Genomic DNA, 20,453 nt, shown 5'->3' with positions numbered 1-20,453 from the left:
AAAAATCAGGGGCTCAAAATTCAGCTCTCTGCTGCTTAGATATTGTGTACGGACATCTGTCCGAAGGCCCCATTGACAGTAGCTGGTCCATGGGTGAACAAAAAAAGAACCCAAAATCCAACTTTTATATTTTGTACCAACAACTGTTGGAAGATCCACTACACATTATCTGGTCCCCGGTTGAGAACATCCAGCCCACACACAAGGGGGCTCATTTACTAAGGGTCCGAATGCCGCACTTTCGCCAGGTTTCCCGAATATTTCCGATTTGCCCTGAGATTTTGGTATACGAGACAGAAATCGGGGGCCGTGGCCGTCGGACAACCCGACGGATTCGGAAAAACAGCGGAATTTAAAAAGCGATTTGTGTCGCAAGATCACGCACTCACATGCACCGGGAAGAAGAAGGTGAACTCCGGCGGACCTTGGCGCAGCAGCGACACCTGCTGGATATCGGCCTCACAATCTTAGTGAATGCCAGCAGACCCGAATCCTCAGCGGACAACGCGCCGCGGGATTGCGACTGGACTGGGTAAGTAAATGTGCCCCAATGAGTTGTTTAGTAACTGCTGCCTGCCACCCAATAGCGAGGTCAAGCCTGAAGGACCTCAAAGCGGCAATGAGACAATCATCCGGCTGTGTACATAGTGTAATGAATGGGCAGTAGCAGATCACACTCATCAAGTAGTGATGACCTATCCTGAGGAAGTCCCCTTTAAGGTAACCTGACAGTAGGTTACCACAAGCTTGCCTTCAAGAAACCGGGGTTGAGGGTCCAAAATCTTTTTACCTTACCCGTGTTGAAGGCAGTTATGGGTTCCTGAGAATTAGTCATGACGACCCTCACCATCGGTATACCTTTGCTTCAATGTGTCCGATGCTCAGATCTCGCTCATTAAAGCAAGGTGCACCGACGTCGGTTTCACTTAGAAGAGTACACATGTATCAGGCTTCCGGTGTAGATTAAATAATAATTAAATAATTCCTTTATTTATTTAGCACCTACAGATTATGCAGCGCAGCACAGAGCTTGTCAAATAAGTCCCTGTTCCCAATGGGGATCACAATCAGTCTACCAGTATGTTTTAGAGTGTGGGAGGAAACCGAAGGACCTGGAAAAAACCCACACAAACACAGAGAGAACATACAAACTCTTTGCAGATGTTGACCCTGGGACTTGAACCCAGGACCCCAGCGCTGCAAGGCTGTAATGCTAACCACTAAGCCACGTGCTGCCCACTGAAAAACTTAACAAGCGGAATCTCAAAGACAAAGACAAAATAACATGGTTTGAACCCTAAGCCCCAGTTCCATGAAAATATGTTGTAAATTTAGGGGCCCAAAACAGGTTCCCTTCAAAGCCAAGTGTGGGAATGTGGCTGTGATAAATCATGGTGAATCACATATTTTGGCTAGTGCTCCCCAGCTGTCTGTAGAATTAGATCACTCTCATTGTACAAGACCACTGTACTCATTAAAAAGCACATTGGGGCACATTTACTTACCCATACAGAGGAGATCACAGAAAATGCATTGTCCGACGATAATGCACTGTGCCGAAATTCACTACGATCATGCGCCTGATATCCTGCATGTGTCACTACCCCACTCAGGTCCGACAGAGTTCACCTTCTTCTTCCTGGTGCATGTAAGTGCTTGGTCTTGCGACACAATTTTAAAGTTAAATCTCGCGCTCTGTCCGAATCAGTCGGATCGTCTGACAGCACGCCCCCCTGATTTCTGTCACATAGAAGCCAGAGCAGCTGCGCCAAAATGTGATCTCGTGTGACACATTGTCCGCAGACCCTTAGTAAATAAGCCCCATAGTGTACCCATATGGGGAAATAAAAAGGAAGTGATGACAGATCATACAAATTTTTTTCTTAAGCAAAAATATAAATATATATATATACCGTATATATACTCTAGTATAAGCCGAACCGAGTAAAAGCCGAGACCCCTAATTTTACCACCAAAAACTGGAAAAAACTATTGACTCGAGGGTGGGAAATGCATTGGTCACAGCCAACCCCAGTAGTATACAGCCAGCCAGCCCCCATGTAGCATACAGCCAGCCAGCCCCCATGTAGCATACAGCCAGCCAGCCAGCCCCCATGTAGCATACAGCCAGCCAGCCCCCATGTAGCATACAGCCAGCCAGCCCCCATGTAGCATACAGCCAGCCAGCCCCCATGTAGCATACAGCCAGCCAGCCCCCATGTAGCATACAGCCAGCCAGCCCCCATGTAGCATACAGCCAGCCAGCCCCCATGTAGTATACAGCCAGCCCCCATGTAGTATACGGCCCGCAACTCCCAGTAACTTCTATACTCACCCTCCGATGCTCAGCGCGGCTCGTCTTCTTTCTTCTGCGCGGCTCCTTTTCTTTCTTCTGTCTTCTTTAACTGCCGGCATGGACGTGGCCATGTTTTCTTCCAGCAGGTGCATATTATGACGCAGCCTCTGTTGACGTCATAGTATGTGCCGGCCGTAAGATAACATGGCCGAGTCCATAGCGGCAGTTAAAGAAGACAGAAGAAGAGCCGCGGGGAAGAAAGAGGAGCTGCGCCAACAGCGGGGAGCCGCGCTGAGCATCGGGACGCCGGAGGGTGAGTATACAAGTTTTTTTTTTTTAATAGACTCGCCAAGGTGACGTTTTTCAGCACATTTTTTGTGCTGAAAAACTCAGCTTATACACGAGTATATACGGTACATTTTTTTTTTTTTAAAGTAGAAAGACGACAAGGTTTATGAAATATATCCTCATGGGAAATTGCGAAAAGACTGGTTGACAGTAAACTACAGGCAAAACTACAAAAACTTTTACAAAAAGTGCAAACATTGTAATCAAAATTCTATTTAAAAAAAATGTATAAAAAAGATACAATAAACACATGTCCAGATAAGTATTAAAAGCAGCTCCACCAGCAGACTCCACTGAGTCTTCCAGATCCAGCAGGTAAAACAATGTCCAACACGCAAGAAGCTTTCAGCAGTTTAGTAATGAACCCCACACATGAAGAATACCTTTAATTTAAAGACATATCCTGTCTGTGAAAAGACGGAGAACCTCAAGGGAGCAAAGGGATTAAGGTGTCAACTATGTGTCTTAATCATGAAAAACTGGTTTTGGCCTTTGCAAAACTAACTGGTTGAAAAAAAAAAAAGTTAAGGCAGCGACCAGAGATCCCGAGCGACTATGAAATTGTTAAAGCAGAAATATTCCAAATTTTTTTTAACGGAATATTTCTGAAACCCTTAGTCATGCATATAATGTACTAACAAGCACTAACATATTAAATACTCATTTCATTTTGACACAAAGCTTATAATATTACAACGGCTTTACCTTAATACTTTAATCCAACTATGTTCTTATAATTAACCATTTAATAGAGCTGCGTACATTTAGTTTTTTTATTAGATGGTAGGCGAGGACTCCGGTGGCCAAGAGGTCACCACCAATTCACTTGACTCTATTTCCAACGCACAGGCAAATATGATGACACGGACCCAACTTTTAATGATAATTATATTCCCAGTGTGTAAATGAAGAATCCTAAGAATTTTTTATCTTTAAAAGATGTTTTCAGAGATGGTTGTTAAAAAAAAAACAAAAAGTTTTACCCCCCAAGTGTGTCAAGGAAGGCACTGCCAAAAAATGTGCCTAAGACAAATCTCCCCTAAGAAGAAAATAATCCACTATGCTGAAATCCATCAGTCCAAATATCCCATTGACCAGCTAATGCTGCATTTTGAGTGGATTAACAAGCAGAAACCCCTCTACAAAAACACAGATAATCTGCCTCTCATTCATTTCAATGGGAGATAGAGGTACCTCTATGATGCCACGGTTTTCAGAAGCGGCATCATCTTTGAAACTAAGAAATTGTGTGTGGACACGTGGCAGAAATCACTGAGGCCTGCCTATCTGCCATACTTGTGGGGGACAGTTTTGGGTTGGATTCCAATCCAGTATAGATCATTCGAACCTTGCCAAATTTGGACAGAACCCCCCAAATATTGTTTTATGAGGGTCACTAATGGGTCATACCCTACTAATGCACCTTTTTTTATATGACACAACATCACAAGGACATAATGATTATGCTGTCTCCAATGCGGATTGTTTAAAGGACATCTACCACCAGGATGAAGGATTGTAAACCAAGTGCACTTACATGCTGGTGTGTGCCCCCCTCTAGCAGGATCAGCTCTTCTTTAAGCTCCCTATGCCCTTGTTTTAAAAAATTATGCATATGAGCCTAAGGGGTTCTTTGGGCTTATTTGCATAATTTGCATTATTTGCAAAAGTTTTTGTGTTTTTTTAAACAGGAGTTCAGAAGCGAGTGGCAACTACTTCCAGTCTTGTCAGATAATCAGTCTAGTTAGATTCTTGTCTTGTTACGTTCCTGCCTGTTGCAGCAGCCGGCAGGCACCCTCCGATGAGGTTACGAGGGGTGGTGAGCGGATCAAAGGTGGCAGCGCCAATGCGGTGCCTTCACATTGAGCTTGATGGTGCCACTTAAGGGGTTAACACCTGCGATCAATGCTGTCATCCACGGGTCACATGTCATTACCTTGTTATATTAAGAAATCTATTTTTATGGCGCCATCATATTCCGCAGCGCCGTACAGATCATGGGGAACATATACTAACAAAATAAGGAATAGGAGTGAGGGCCTGGCTCGCAAGAGCTTACAATCACACCTGCTGCTACGATCTAACACCAGCGGCAATTCCCATATCAATGAGGTAACGGAGGGGAGGGAGAGCGCTGGCAGCACCCACCTCCTGGCACGTCTGTTTAAGAGATTAGCATGGAAGAGAACACGAATACCTAATAAGATCCTTACCGCCTTACTGTTTAAGTGTCAATTATGCGATTCTCACAAGGCATTTCACTTATAATCTTTACTCTGTCAAAGGGCTCAAAATCGTCTTAAACGGCTGCGAAAAAAAAGCTTGTAAAACTGCAACACTATAATGTAAGGCAAAGATGTGCGGGGAATAATGCACTGTATAGCGCTAGTACATTAGGATTTAAGAGAACAATTATCCAGTTAGAGGTTTTCTTAAATATTGTACCAAGCCTTAAAGATTTTTGGATCCTTTTGTGTGTGTACACGTGCGATATAGCTTTACTGCCACCGACATCGATAAGCAACGAGACTGACTCACACCCAAGAGCGGGTTAAGAAATACCGAAAGTAAAGCGTAAAATAGACTCATAACTCATAGTGATCCTGCAACTTATTAGAATCTTTATACAGGCGGTCCCCTACTTAAGGACACCCGACAGACAACCCATACTTACAGACAGACCCCTCTGACCTCTGGTGAAGTCTCTGGATGCTTTACTATATTCCCAGACAGCAATAATCAGCTGTAAGGTTTCTGTAATGAAGCTTTATTGATAATCCTTCGTCCCATTACAGCAAAAAATGTTTAAACTACAATTGTCACTGGGGCCAAAATTTTTTTTGTCTGGATCTACAATTATAAAATATACAGTTTCAACTTGCATACAAATTCAACTTAAGAACAAACTTCCAGACCCTATCTTGTACGTAACCAGGGGACTGCCTGTATTGTATCTTATATTACATTTTTATTAATACGATAGAATTTTATAGTAAATTTCAAGCAGCAGTTATAGAAGCCATCTAATCATTGCTGGGTTATTAGGTGGTTACAGAGAGGTAACCACATGCAGATTGTTCAAGCCCCTAGTAGTTCTACTATAATTAAAGGGAACCTGTCATCAGGAGCTCTTTTTCTGGCTCCCCCATGTCCCATATAGAATAGTGTGCACATTGCTAGAGTGTTTTATAATAAAACTGGCTTTTTCAGATAAAAAGAAAAGTTCAATGAAAGTTTATCTTTCTCTCTGCAGAGCAGTGTCCCGTGTCCCATGGGAGTGGCCAGTGAGAAGCGGGCCCACCCTCAGGAAACGGCTCCGTCATGCCTCTATTTAAAATTTTAAAAAAACATATCCCTCCTATTGAAATAATCACATGACAGAGCGGTTTCCCGAGGGTGGGGGGTGCTTCTCACTGGCCACTCCCATGTGACACAGGACACTGCTCTGCAGAGAGAAAGGTACACTTTCAGCTAACTTTTTTTATCTGAAAAAGTCAGTTTTATTCTAAAAACACTTTGGCAATGTGGGAGCCAGAAATAGAGCTCCTGATGACAGGTTCCCTTTTAAGTTGCCTGTACAATTCTGATAGATGTTGGCCAAAAAATTAGTCCACCAACAGCAATTCCTCCAGATCTCCAAACATATGAATACCTGTCTGGGTGTGCATATATTCTTTAGAGGGGTTGTAACTTACCTCATCTGATTGGGCAAAAGGTGAACATATGATAAACCACACAAACTATCAGACCCCAAAAAAAGGGTATTCTGTAAAGCAAGAATGTTGAAATTCCAACCCTCCAACTCCCATTAGGGAAAGTAAAAAAAAAACATCAATATATTCTGTATGGTTGATACTAAAGGGCATCAAACCTATGAATGAACATCCTAAATCTATAAAGAGGATTCTTAAATAAATTGAAAACAAGCAATTTAACCCTTTAGACGCCCTAGTATGCAGCTGCTGCCACTCCTATGAGCCCATTATATGATTCTATAGTGGCAACGGATCAAAATGATAATGTCTATGGAAGTTCTCACCGCTAAAAAATAATATAATATGTTCTGATTCCAATTTTAGTTTATAAACAGGAAAACAATATGACATGTACATGGGTATGGTGGCAAAACAAGAGAAGGACCACAAAAAAAAAAAACACACATACAAAACGTGGGCCTGGACGAATGAACTTTATTTGTAGTGGAATTTTCTTCTTTAAAATATAAGAATCTGCACAGGTGCCAAGGTTCTGCTATGTCAGATATAATTGCTTTCCAGGTCCAAACATGTTGTTGAGGCGGCGTCAGCTTCAAGCAGCGAAGTGAATTTATGAACCCGAAAGTGTCAAATGTAGATGAGCGGGGGGATAAAAAAAAAAAAAATACACAAAATACAAAAAAAAATAAAAAATTCTAAAATCGGCAACTCTTAACCCATTTACCTCTACCTGCATTTACATTTCAGAGCTGCAATCTTGCGGTATTGGTTGCAGGACCAATGTCTCCTTATGTCAGGACCTGACAGGAATATATTTGGCATTCTAGATGCAGATGAAAGATCTCCTGCTACAGTCTTTCCCAACTACAAATGTCCACCACTTCCCTTTCCACCCGTTGGTCCTTCAAAACCTTTAGCAGTCTCTCATATCTCAGTCCTGTTTGGCAGCCACAAACCAGACCACTCACTTTTAATCCGATTGCTGACTATAAGGTTGTACAGCTTGATGCGTCCATATCTTTAAGAAAATGTTTTGCCCAGTTTCTTCAGAATCCGAAGAAGAAACCTCCTCATGGGGACTTCTGCATATATAATCACTTTCAAGGTAATTAACCCTCTGCAAAAACAAACACCGCCTGCAGTGACTCATGTAGCAATTCATTTACATAAAACATGTGTGGATTATCATCACCTATCAAATGTTCTTATCTTGTATCTTTCACCTTTTCACACCAGGATGACGGCAGCACTTGAGATTTCACAAGAAAGTAATAAGAATATGGGGAGTGGCACATCAAAAGTTTTAAGGAGTAAAGAGGCTCCTTGGTGCTATTCCAACAAGTGTCAGACACATTAAACGTATAGATGGGTGAATCTTGTTATCTGATACATAATAGGTGAGGCTTATCAGGGCACATATTAACATACATTATTCTATTACATCACATGGAAAACTAGCTTAGGATTTATAGGATTCCTTTAGTCGTATTATTTCCTTGAGGAGAATGACATTTCCATTGTAATTGAACGTGGGCCAAGCCCAGGGAAACCAGGAGCATATCATGTAAATCTATTGCATGGACAACTCTATTAGGGATGGTCTAGTTTAGAAACCACACTCCCAAAAACAATGGGGAGGGAGGGAGGGGGGGAGGTCGCGAAATTAACAAGAACCCACAATGGGCATAAAAGAATCAGAACTGGACCACAGAGGAAAGGAAAAGATGAAAAAGGAGAAGGAACTTGGCACTCTTACCGTGTAAAGAGATGGCACCAGGAAGATCTATGGGTAGAAGATGACCCAGTGCAGGTTGTTTGATGATTTGTACAAATCCTTGCTCGGATAACCTTAGCCCCAATATTCATTCATGAATGTTCCAAAAAGAATTGAAGGAAATCTATCTATTAAGGTAGATGTTAGGGTAAGTTCCTATTAACCTTCTAAATCCTAATCTTTAGCTAATCTTATAACACTCTCTATACTAAGCTAAAATTTAGGTAATATGTAAATTTTCCAGAGGGGCTACCCAGGCCAGGGAGGAAAGACTACTCTACTCCCCAAGTAGCCTCTGTCATCCCTGCACATCCTCGGCACCCTCCTGCTAATGCTCCCACTGTTGTGTGCCGCATCGGAGCTCTGTGCATGCTCCGCAGCTCCGGGATCAATGCTGAAGTGCATGCGTATAGCAGGGCTCCCTTTGGCTGCTTTCAACTGCCACAACTGTGCAGTAGCTCCAGCATCAGTGCCAGACGATGACATAGGATCCAGGAGGCCGCAAGATCGATGCTGGGGGTGTTGTCAGTTCTATGGGAGCAAGTAATTGCCACTACTGCCATAGCCTGGGGAAGGGGGGGTCTCTCTGGTGATGCCCCCAGGAGCGCTTGCAGCCAATTAACATATTTTTTAACCTTGATTTTAAAGTCAAATTAATTTCAAGCACAGATCAAGCATCAGGGTGCCGCAAAGATCCCCATCTCTCAGCCATATATTATATACTATTTTGACTTGTAGTTACAAAACTTGCCTCCGGTAGGACCTCCTTTCCAAATGTGAATCAAAAATCCTTCCACGTTCAACGTTGGCTACATCTGTTGCTTTTTTCCCTATTGTTAGAAATTCCAGACTTAATCCTATTTGACTTTATGTATGCAAAGGTCATTGTGAATTCCACAAATGGAGACTCGATAGTCGGAGCGCTGCTGAAACTGACAACTGTTCCTGCAGAAGATGCAGCCAGCGTGCCGGGACCATCTCACAAGTACTTTGTTTACTGTGTAGGATACCCGCATTACGTGGCCGTATGTAACATTTCCCTAGATAAAGGCAATGGCGGAAATAAAATTGAAACGCCATAAGGTGGGCACACGCTCTGAGCCGGTGTGTGACGATCTGCATACTTGATGGCATATGAAGACTATGCGGAGCTTTGCGGCGTTTGTTTAATTATGAGGAAATTCACTTAGAGGATCAATGTGACGATACTTCACTTTTCAGTATCAAAGTGTTATCTCCTCAGCCAATGATGCAGAAGTCAGTGACGGCTACCGCCAGGTCCCTGGGGACGGAGAATGACGAACCTTCACACTTAGTTCATGTGTTGTACTTAGAGAGATTCCTTGAAGATGATTTGGTGGATTTGTTTTTAGTCTCGGCACGCAGGCCTATTTCTTAGACAACCATAGTACACACAAAACATCTTCTACAAGGCAACTATTACTTATGAGAGGATTGGGAGATACCGAAATGTATCCACTGTTTTGTAGTGTTAATTCTATAAATATATGTTTAAAATTGGGTTTACTACATTTTTAAAATTTAATTGATGGGCTTAATAGAAGCCGCACCCATATGCCACAGAGAAAACCTACAACATTAAATGGATCAGGCTGTGCAGTTTTCAATGCACCTTCCTAACAAGCAGTAAGAAAGCCAGAACTGGGGTTCTAAGACTTTATGTATACCGTATATAAGTATGAACCCCATACTGCTTAATATTAACACCCCACTTTCCTGCAGCAAAAAAGGAGGCAATTAGTAAGGACAATGAAAGGTGGCATGCAAAATGTGTCCCAGTGACATCACTGTGCGGGTCATCCCAGTCCCATGACATCACTGTGCGTTGACCCCGTCGCGTGACATCACTGTGTGCGTTGACCCCGTCGCGTGACATCACTGTGTGCGTTGACCCCGTCGCGTGACATCACTGTGTGCGTTGACCCCGTCGCGTGACATCACTGTGTGCGTTGACCCCGTCCCGTGACATCACTATGTGCGCGGTATCCCCGTCCCGTGACATCACTATGTGCGCGGTATCCCCGTCCCGTGACATCACTATGTGCGCGGTATCCCCGTCCCGTGACATCACTATGTGCGCGGTATCCCCGTCCCGTGACATCACTATGTGCGCGGTATCCCCGTCCCGTGACATCACTATGTGCGCGGTATCCCCGTCCCGTGACATCACTATGTGCGCGGTATCCCCGTCCCGTGACATCACCATGTGCGCGGTATCCCCGTCCCGTGACATCACCATGTGCGCGGTATCCCCGCCCCGTGACATCACCATGTGCGCGGTATCCCCGCCCCGTGACATCACTATGTGCGCGGTATCCCCGTCCCGTGACATCACTATGTGCGCTCTCCCAGTCCCGTGACATCACTATGTGCGCGGTATCCCCGTCCCGTGACATCACTATGTGCGCTCTCCCAGTCCCGTGACATCACTATGTGCGCGGTATCCCCGTCCCGTGACATCACTATGTGCGCTCTCCCAGTCCCGTGACATCACTATGTGCGCTCTCCCAGTCCCGTGACATCCCAGTGACATCACTGTGTGCGTTACCCCAGTCCCGTGACATCACTATGTACGCGGTATCCCGGTCCCGTGACATCACTATGTGCGCTCTCCCAGTCCCGTGACATCACTATGTGCGCTCTCCCAGTCCCGTGACATCACTATGTGCGCTCTCCCAGTCCCGTGACATCACTATGTGCGCTCTCCCAGTCCCGTCACATCACTATGTGCACTCTCCCAGTCCCGTCACATCACTATGTGCACTCTCCCAGTCCCGTGACATCACTATGTGCGCTCTCCCAGTCCCGTGACATCACTATGTGCGCTCTCCCAGTCCCGTGACATCACTATGTGCGCTCTCCCAGTCCCGTGACATCACTATGTGCGATATCCCCGTCCCATGACATCACGATGCGTGTTATCCCTGTCCTTAAAGGAATTTGAAGGTTTCATGTCAATGTGAGCTGTGGCTGCAGTGAGCCGGGGTGCTACGCTACAGACGCAGAAGTTTTCTTCTGGCTCTATGCGTATTATCAAACAGCTGATCGGCAGACGCATTGGGTGGCAAACTCCTATTTTTTTGCGACAAAAACCGCACTAAAAAACCTCAAACATTAACCCAAGAACACAAAAGTGTTTCAATGAAAAATGAGGTATTTACCACATCTACACAAATAAAGGCCGAGTTTAGGTGTATAATAATGGCAATTCATGGAAACAGCTGCTCGGACGCGGCGGGAGGAAGTGATGGCTGCGATGAGACAGCGGCGGGTGATGAGTGAACTATATTAGGGATCTTCAGGACAGCACAAGCATCCGGCAGCTTAGACAGAAAATGAAATGTTTCCAGTCTTGTGCGGCGATTTTTTTTCCATATAATTGCACAGTGTTCTTAGGAGGGGAGAAGCCATAACTCTCCGCTCATTTCTGAATCACTGGAATCGGGACAAACAGCTATGTAAACATCTCGAGACATGGGATTGTAAGGTGCACTTATAAAGCTATAACTTATGTTATGACATGACAGGCATGAATATACATAGGACCTTAAGTGCTGCAAACACATGCATAGCTGATAGACTTATATTTACTCTTTACTTGACTCATAGACGGATCCCCCCGCAGGCATTTCTCTGCTGCTCACATTTGACTATTTTGTTAGCGCTTTGCTGTAATAATCCACAATGTTCTACCCATGTAAGACAATTGGTAGGACACCGCCGTACAAGCCGATAAATCTTCACTCCGGCGCTGAGGACAGCTTGCCGATTTGTTAATTACCCCCCAAAACATTTGGCAGTGTTTACAAAACAAGCCGAAGCATGGCACATTATGGGTATGTGCTTTCCCAACCCCGCTCAGCTGTTCTACTTCATGTCTGAGTAGGGAGCGCTGAGTACACGCTCCTTATTCCTGAGCTTTTGTTACCGCTTTACAATCAATCCGTGCCGCGTATAATTACCGCAAAAGGGATGCAAAACTTGAAAGATAAAATTAGGGGGATTAAATTCATTTGATGAAAACATAAAGAGATATTAAAGGTGGAGATACAAGGGCTTATACAGGTCCATGTCTTTACAAATAAGGGATGTGTGCTGAACTACTGCACATACACACACAATACAAAAGATATTAGACAACGCTGGTTAAGCCCAAGCTTGAGGCCGGAGGCACATGCTGTACCCACACACTGGCTGTCTGGGAGGTCCCGGGCACAGTCTGGACGCCCTCCCTTATACATGCAAGACTTAGGCTACATTCACACAACCGTTGGGGGATGTATATACATCCCCCATAGGCCGGCAATGGGCGCACTGGGGGTACAGAGCGATACGGTGCCGCATGTACAGCTCCTTGCATCTCTATGGAGGGGGGCAGGGGCGAGCAGCGCTCACCCCCACCTCCTTTCTCGGGCCCCGTTGTGTGCGGCACACATTCCTCTGCATGCAGCCTTAGGTTGCATAGGAGATGCATGTAATATCTGTAGTATACCTATGAATATTTATGAATATAGGCCGATTCCTGGAGCAGGAAACACAGCCGTGTATATAAGCCCAAAGGAATACATGTGTCTGTGTGCTCTTTGTTGAGCCAACTATAGTGCGTTTTGTGTCAAACATATAGTTTCCTTCTCATTGCGTACAATCACATTTCTGTCTTATATCACAGCCCTGAGGAGCCACCTACTGGTGCATTATCAAACAAGACTTTATCACTGAAGTGCTAACAAACATAAAAGAGATACGGAAATACAGTCAGCTGCAGAAGTATTCATACACCTTGAACTCTTCCTCATTTTAAAAGACTTTAAATGCCTTACATTTAATTGAATCGTATTAATATTTTATAAGACACACAAAATATCCATATAACATATCAAGTATTTTGGAACTGTGACAAAAATGATGCACGCTTTTCCAAATTTTGTGAATCAAGCAAAATTGTACATAATTTACTCTCATTTTATCAAGGCTACAGAGGTTTGTTAGTGAACATTAAGAGTAAGAGTCAATTTACTATTTTATACATCCCAAGAAGCTTAACAAGAAGTATTAAAGGGAACCTGTCATCAGGGACCTCATTTCCACCAAAAAATAGGTTGCAGAAGCCCATTACAGCTGCATAGATGCCTTTGACCATTTTACTGAACATTTTCAATGCAAAAGAATTTTGTGTTTTAATTTACCTGCCTCCCTGCCAGAATCCTGTCCTGAGTCCCAGGGGGCTTTGGTTTAGGGAGGGGAATGGAGGGGCTGTAAACGAGCAAAAGAGTGGGGGCTGAGAGCTGAGGAGGTATTGAGACCAGACACATTTTTTTTCCGTTTTAAATGCATCCAAAGCCCCCTCTCCCCAGAGACTCAGTACAGGATTCTGGCAGGGAGCCAGGTCAGAATGAAAATGCTCAGAAAATGGACAATGGCATATTTGCAACGCGGTTGTAATGGGTGTTTGCAACCTGTCTTTAGTGAAAAGGAAGTCCCTGGTGACAAGTTCCCTTTAGGGTTCCTTTTAATTCAGAGATAGATCTCATTTTCCCATAATGCTGCATAATCAGGCTGTTTCGGTGTACAGTGCATGACAACCCCTGCTATAATAATGGCCACATTGGTTGTCAATGAGCTTCATAGAAAACCCAGATTATGATCTGTACCTTGGGAGAAGAGGAGAGCTCCTTGCCTGCAGGGACAGAAAGGGGGGTGCGCGGAGTTTCCTCTTTCTTTGGTGTGGATGCTGGAGGAGCTGGAGCCTTCCTTTTCATCTTCTTCTCTTGCTCAGACTCTTTAATAGGCCAACTCCGGGCAACATCCTCTTTTGGTTCATAGAATGGATTAGACCTGTGAATAAGGACATGCAAAATAAAAAAACAAGAAGCTGACTCAATTGAGAAAGAAGCAGATTCAGTCACTGGACTGTAAGCACCAGGAAGCTGTGTCCATGATATGACCAGGACAGGGTCAACTTTTCCAGATTTAGGAAAAAATGGGATGCAGCTGCTGGACGGAGGGAGAATCTACCATGGGGAAACTTTCAGAAAGTAGATTCCCTATGGTAGATTTCCTTGAAACCTTGCTTTCACCATCATTTGTCCACCAAGTGGCAATGCTTACCTTTTTACCCTGCCACCTATAAAAAAAGGCATACTTTATACTAAAGTATAAGCCGCTCCTAGCAGTAGCCTATTTTTAGCGGTGATAAACTGCTAGCTCTATCTGAACCCTTCGATAAACCTAGCAGACACCGCCGCCAAGTACAATAGGAACGCCGGACCACGCTCAAAGCAGTCCGGCGTATTCATGAGGGGGCGGTCCGAGGCACTGCTTATTCCCCGGACCGCCCCTCCCACTCTATAGGCTGGTGGTGACCCATGCAGCAGTCACCGCCTCCTACTTTAGTAAGCAGCTCCTAGTGCCATTGTTATAGATGACAGGTTCTCTTCAACTGGGGTTTTCATTGCTTATTGAATATAACCATATAATATAACCAATAAGACAATTTAAACTTTAGGGTTTATGATGACTGGTTACCATCAGCAACAAAACAATACTTCTACTGTGTAAATTCTGCTCACAATAGGCTTAGAAGTCCAGTAGGTTGTCTTATCAGTAGACATTCTTATACATGAAAAGTCCGTCCCTCATTGAGTGTACTATTTTAGGTGTTTACCACCCTATGGACTCCCAAATCCTAATAAGGAACCACATTTTGATATGCGGTATATGTAGAATATATAAAAATATATATTAGTATAAATATATTATATATATATAAAAAAAAATGTTTGGCACCCTCTGTTCGGTAACATGCTCTTTGTAGACTGGACACTAATATTATCCCAAAAAGTTTCCCTGTTTCTTCAACAGATTTTAGGACAATGAGTATATGATTATAAAAGATAGTTGTCTGGGATCAAGCACTCCCCACCCCTTTCTTATCCACTAAAATAAAATTTGGCTGACAATCAGGACTACTGTTATTTGTTACTGGAGGTCAACAAGAAAGAGCTCAAGGAGATACAGGACACAGTATTCCCCTGTACAGAAACATGCCATTTTTTAGTGCATTTTTCCCTACACTCGAATAATAATTTTTTTTTTCAGTTTTTTAAATTGGCTTTATTAATTCTTTTTTTTATATCAGTAGATTCTTTGCAGAAGGCTAGAAACCTATAAAAGAGATAGTTCAAGAATATTTTCCACTAGTAAAGATTCCTCATCAACAACCTTATATATTCTGATTATAAGGGGGACAAGGCCACTGGGACCCCAACCACACACAAGAGCAGGGTTTCCAAAAACACTGGGTGAACTCCATTCAGATCTTTGTAACTGATAAAGAACTGTACTTAAAGTGACACTTCTTAGCTTTAAACCACAAAGGTACCCTCACTATTTTTCCCTATTTTATCTTAAAAACCGTTATGTTGTTTTTTTGTTTTTTTAATTGTTTTGTTTTCAAAGTTGTATGTAATTTAGCCAAAACTAGTAATTTTTTTTTTCATGAGATTAGTTACTTTAAGAGCCTGGATTAAGAGTGTCAGACCCCCTTATTTTACGTTCTATGGCAGCTAGAACACATACAGGCAGTCCCCAACTTACAGACGGACCTTGGTTTTGTGAACTGTGGGAGTTATGTCCATGTGACTGAGGGGGTCCCAGCAGTTAGACCCCACCAATCAGATTGCCATGTCTTATGAAGTGGATAGGCAATACAGACGATTCCCGACTTAAGGACACTCGACTTACAGACGACCCCTAGTTACAGACGGACCCCTCTGCCCACTGTGACCTCTGGTGTAGCTCTCTGGAGGCTTTACTATAGTCCCAGACTGCAATGATCAGCTGTAAGGTGTCTGTAATGAAGCTTTATTGATAATCCTTGTTAACATAGCATCACAAAATTTTGAAAATCTAATTGTCATTGGGACAAAAAAATTTTTTTTTGTCTGGAGCTACAATTATAAAATATACAGTTCCAACTTACATACAAATTCAATGTAAGAACAAACCTTTTGTATGTAAGTATGTAACCTGGGGGCTGCCTTTGGTCATTGTAAAAATGAGAATCGCATCAGAATTCTGGTTCTTTATGATACTATAGAACCAGAAATATGAAATATGACATCTATAGAAAATGCATCTTTATCAAATAGCATTTCCCAAATAGCTCTTTAACCATCAGATGTGATTTGAAAGATAAAATTCTCATCTTTAAAATGGTATAAAATCTGGTGACCGTGCCCCGTTAATTATCCCCCTTAGGCCCTAGAAGTAAATGGATTGGAAAGAGATACAGGATAAGTGGTGTTATTAGAAAACCCCTTTAAGTGGCAGTTTGGATTCTGTTGCTAAGGATCATCATTAATATTTGAAGGCAACAAGGAGTTTAATAAAACTATCCGTGTAATCAGTCTTTGTGACCCATAGCAACAAATTACTCTTGCTATAGCTCTTGAAAATGAAGAGCTGCATTGTGATGGGCTACTATGAGCAACAAAAACATTCCCCTTGAAACTGTTCACAAATCTCTCTGAACATACAAGTGGATTATTTAAAGTTTGGGTAGTTAACAGAATTAATATTCTACCAGAATTTCGGTAAATTGTTGGTAATACTTACTACTTTCTCACATATATAGCAGTTTTCTACATTATTTTAAGGACAGCTAAAAAGGACCTTCCTAAACACGATTTCTGCCTGGTGTACAAAAGGTTCTTAAAAAAAAAAGCCTGTTTCTTCCAACCGGGCAGGGAGAGCGACTGTCCCGGTTGCCATCCAATGGAGGAAACAGGGGAGGACAGGCATCCGCACACTGCCCCACACTGCTGAAGATAGGAGAAGGGAGAAGAGGAGCTGTTGGGAGTGCCAGAAAGTGCGTAGCGGTTTTATCTTTTTTATGTGCCGCAAGCTGAGTGCTGGCTACCTGTATACAGGGTTGGCATGGGGTGGTGAGGTGTGCTGGCTACCTTTACACTGGGGTGGCGGGTGTGCTGGATATCTATATACTGGAGGAAGGGGGATTTAGTGTGCTGGCTACTTATATACTCTGGGAGGCAGGGGCTGCAACTTCCAGCTTACCTAAATACTGGGAGGTGGGGGTGTAGCAGGCTGCCTACTTAAATACTGGGGGGGTAGTTTTCTGGTTACTTATATACTGGGGGTGGGTGCAATTTTCTGGGCTATTTATATACTGGGAGGGACAGTGTGCTGGACACCTATATACTGTGTGTGTGTGGGAGGGGGGGGGAAACTGTTCTGGCTGCCTATATACTGGGGGGACAGTGTGCTGGGCTATTTATATACTGGGGGGGGGGTGTTCTGAATATTTAGGGTGTGGTCACATGTACCACTTACATTGCGTTTATAAACACAATGCAAGCATATAGGGACGTTCCACGACCCGATCGCTTATGTGTTTCTATAATGTGATCATTAGAGATTCGCTCTGTACAACAAAGTATCTAGAAACTGCCCTGCTTAAGACTATTATGAGGTGATAATAGTAAACTTTGTAATAAAATTCAATAGCTAAAGCAGTTTCTTTTGCCTTTGCTTCTGCTTCTTTCTCCCATAGTGAGCAGTATGCCTGGAAGCCTCCCGGAGTCAGTCCATTTCAGACAGATTTAAGGCTAAAGACTAAGATAAAGCATCTTTCCCTTAATGATTCAGCTCTCCGGACTAAAAGCTGATTTACAGAAACTGATTAAAAGGCAACCTATGATTAGGTTTTCAGCATTTAACCTAATGACAGGTTCCCACTGTCTTCTCATTGTTTCCCATTCAGGTTTTTATTATAAAAATCCACAGCATACATACATTTTTTTTAAAAAAAAAGCTGGCACCGTGTTTACTCTTCTCCAATGTCTTCCTCAACTCCCTCCTACCTCAGGAATCTCACTTCAGTGAGTCACTGTGTGACTAAGCCAATGTCTCTCTTAGCTCCCTCATTCCCCCCTCATGAATGAGGGAGGGGCCACACAGCAATTTAATTTGAGAGAAACAATGCAGCACCACGACGGCCTAGAATCTGTACAATACTTCAGAGCTGGTCATTTGTGAAGAATGCTGGTGCTGCAGTGTAAAAGATCTTAAGGAAATCCACCACATACCGATATGGCTATGGTAGGATCGTTCAGTAATACCCCATACAATATTATATACAGGCGGACACCCGACTTACAGACAACCCATAGTTACAGACGGACCCCTCTGCCCACTGTGACCTCTGGTAAAGCTCTCTGGATGCTTTACTATAGTCCCAGACTGCAATGATCAGCTGTAAGGTGTCTGTAATGAAGCTTTATTGATAATTCTTAATCCAATTACAGCAAAAAATTTTGAATCTCCAATTGTCACTGGGACAAAAGAAAAAATTTGTCTAGAACTTTAATTATAAAATATACAGTTTCGACTTGCATACAAATTCAACTTAAGAACAAACCTCGAACAAACCCTATCTTGTATGTAACCCGGGGACTGCCTGTATTATATAATATTATTATTATATATACATACACAGTATATTGCCGCATCCCAAAAGTCTATCAAAATATTATAAACAGGTATTCCAAGCTGTGAACACAAAACATAAAATAATTCCCAAATGTCCGAATCTCCACTTTTTCACCATTTTACAAACCATAAAATTTTAAATAAAAAGTGATCAAAAAAGTCTTACAGTACAAAAATGGTAGAAATGAAAACGGCATCACATTCCGCAAAAAAAAAACAACAAAAAACAACATCTTACACAGCTCCGTATGAAAAATTTAGCATCAGAATATGGCAAAAATGAATAAACTTTTTAAAGAACCAAGATTTTAATTTATTTAAATTAAAACCTCATAAAACATTTATAAATTTGGTATCACAGTGATCATAACAATCCAAAAGGTTAAAAGGGGAGGTGGCCTACAAGAAAATTTTAAAAATGTGTTTTATTGTCAATTTCACTGCATTTGGATTTCCTTTTTCCCACTTCCCAGTACACGGCATGTTATGTACAAAACTGATACTAGAAAGTACAATTTGTTACGTAGAAAACAAGTACTGAAAATAAAAGAGTTTTGGATTGTTAAAGAGAGTTAAAAATGGAAACGCAAAAAAACAAAAAATGGCCTGGTCCTAATGATTTAGCTCTATGAGGAGACTAGAGTATCTAGTTTTGGTATGTAAGGAGTTACTTCAGACACGTTATCAGATTTATTCATCGCTCAACTGTCAGTGGATACAGGACAGAAAGCCGATTTGAACAAACCACTTAAATAAGGAAGAAAGGCAGGGGAAAAAGAAGGACACGGGCTCATATGTCTTTAAAAAAGTATATTACAAAGTTTACTATTTTGATCTGCACTATTACTTTTAGTAGTGCAATTTTGTAAGTTTACTTACACATGAAGTCTTTACATATTATAGCCTTACCCCAGAATTTTACATTCAAACCAAAATTAGATACCACAAAGTTGAATCAGCGTAATCCTAATCTATAAATTCTATAAAGGATTTTATATTCCTACTAATTGGAGGAATTATTTTCTTTCCCCTAAATCCCTTATCCGTGTTAAATGTAGTGTGTAAAACTACATATATATGCATGCACAGGTGTTTGTGTACATAGCATGAGGTTGGCGTTTCTTTATAAAGCCAACAATTGATTAACGCCGCTATAATATACAATATATTTAGCTAAAAGTGGTAAAAATAGGAACCTATTTATGACATAATCACTTGTAAATGAGCGCAAATGTGCACCACACTCCTAGAAACACTTTCCACAATACCGGGAATGGGCATCTTATTATTAAGGCTGCAGCAAATCTAATTGTGAGACATTAAGGCTGCGACCTGCTTTCCAGTCAGTAAATTAAAAAGCCTATTTGCATCACATCGAAAACGAGAGTGCACAGAGGCTAATACGGCTAATGGGAAAAAAAAATAAAAAATTCACTGGACCAGAAAAAAAACAACAAAAAACACATGGAGCAATTTGGAAATGGGGAATAGAAATTTTCCTGACTGAGAGGTAGTAATCCATCAAATGTATTATTTTTTTCACCCCTACACAACCCCGTGCCTTCCCACTAAAACCTTAATGCAATCAGGAGTATGTGAAGAGTATTAGATTTCAGAGGGCCGCAGCCAGTTCTGAGGTGTCACAAATCGAGTTAGCCCCGAGAGTCAGCGATGAACATCTTACTCAGACGTAAGGACTCGCACAAAGGGAATGAGACCGCTGCAGCTTTACATAATCAGATCACAGTAGCTCACAGACTACAATATATGACGAGGGAAGAGTCTCACG

General features: G+C 42.4%; 1 protein-coding gene across 6 annotated transcripts in view; it reads right to left on the bottom strand.

Moving 5' to 3' along the window:
* EHBP1 (EH domain binding protein 1) overlaps positions 1-20,453 on the bottom strand; it is a 241,545-nt gene that overhangs the window by 137,176 nt on the left and 83,916 nt on the right. For all 6 annotated transcript variants that reach the window (XM_072140370.1, XM_072140374.1, XM_072140372.1 and 3 more), the window contains one exon: positions 13,807-13,990. In XM_072140370.1, the coding sequence (XP_071996471.1) occupies positions 13,807-13,990 (184 nt within the window). The remainder of the gene's footprint in view (positions 1-13,806; positions 13,991-20,453) is intronic.

The sequence above is a fragment of the Engystomops pustulosus genome, chromosome 3 (genome assembly GCF_040894005.1).
Source record: "Engystomops pustulosus chromosome 3, aEngPut4.maternal, whole genome shotgun sequence".
Taxonomy (NCBI): Eukaryota; Metazoa; Chordata; class Amphibia; order Anura; family Leptodactylidae; genus Engystomops; species Engystomops pustulosus.
This window is presented reverse-complemented; position numbering and strand designations above follow the sequence as displayed.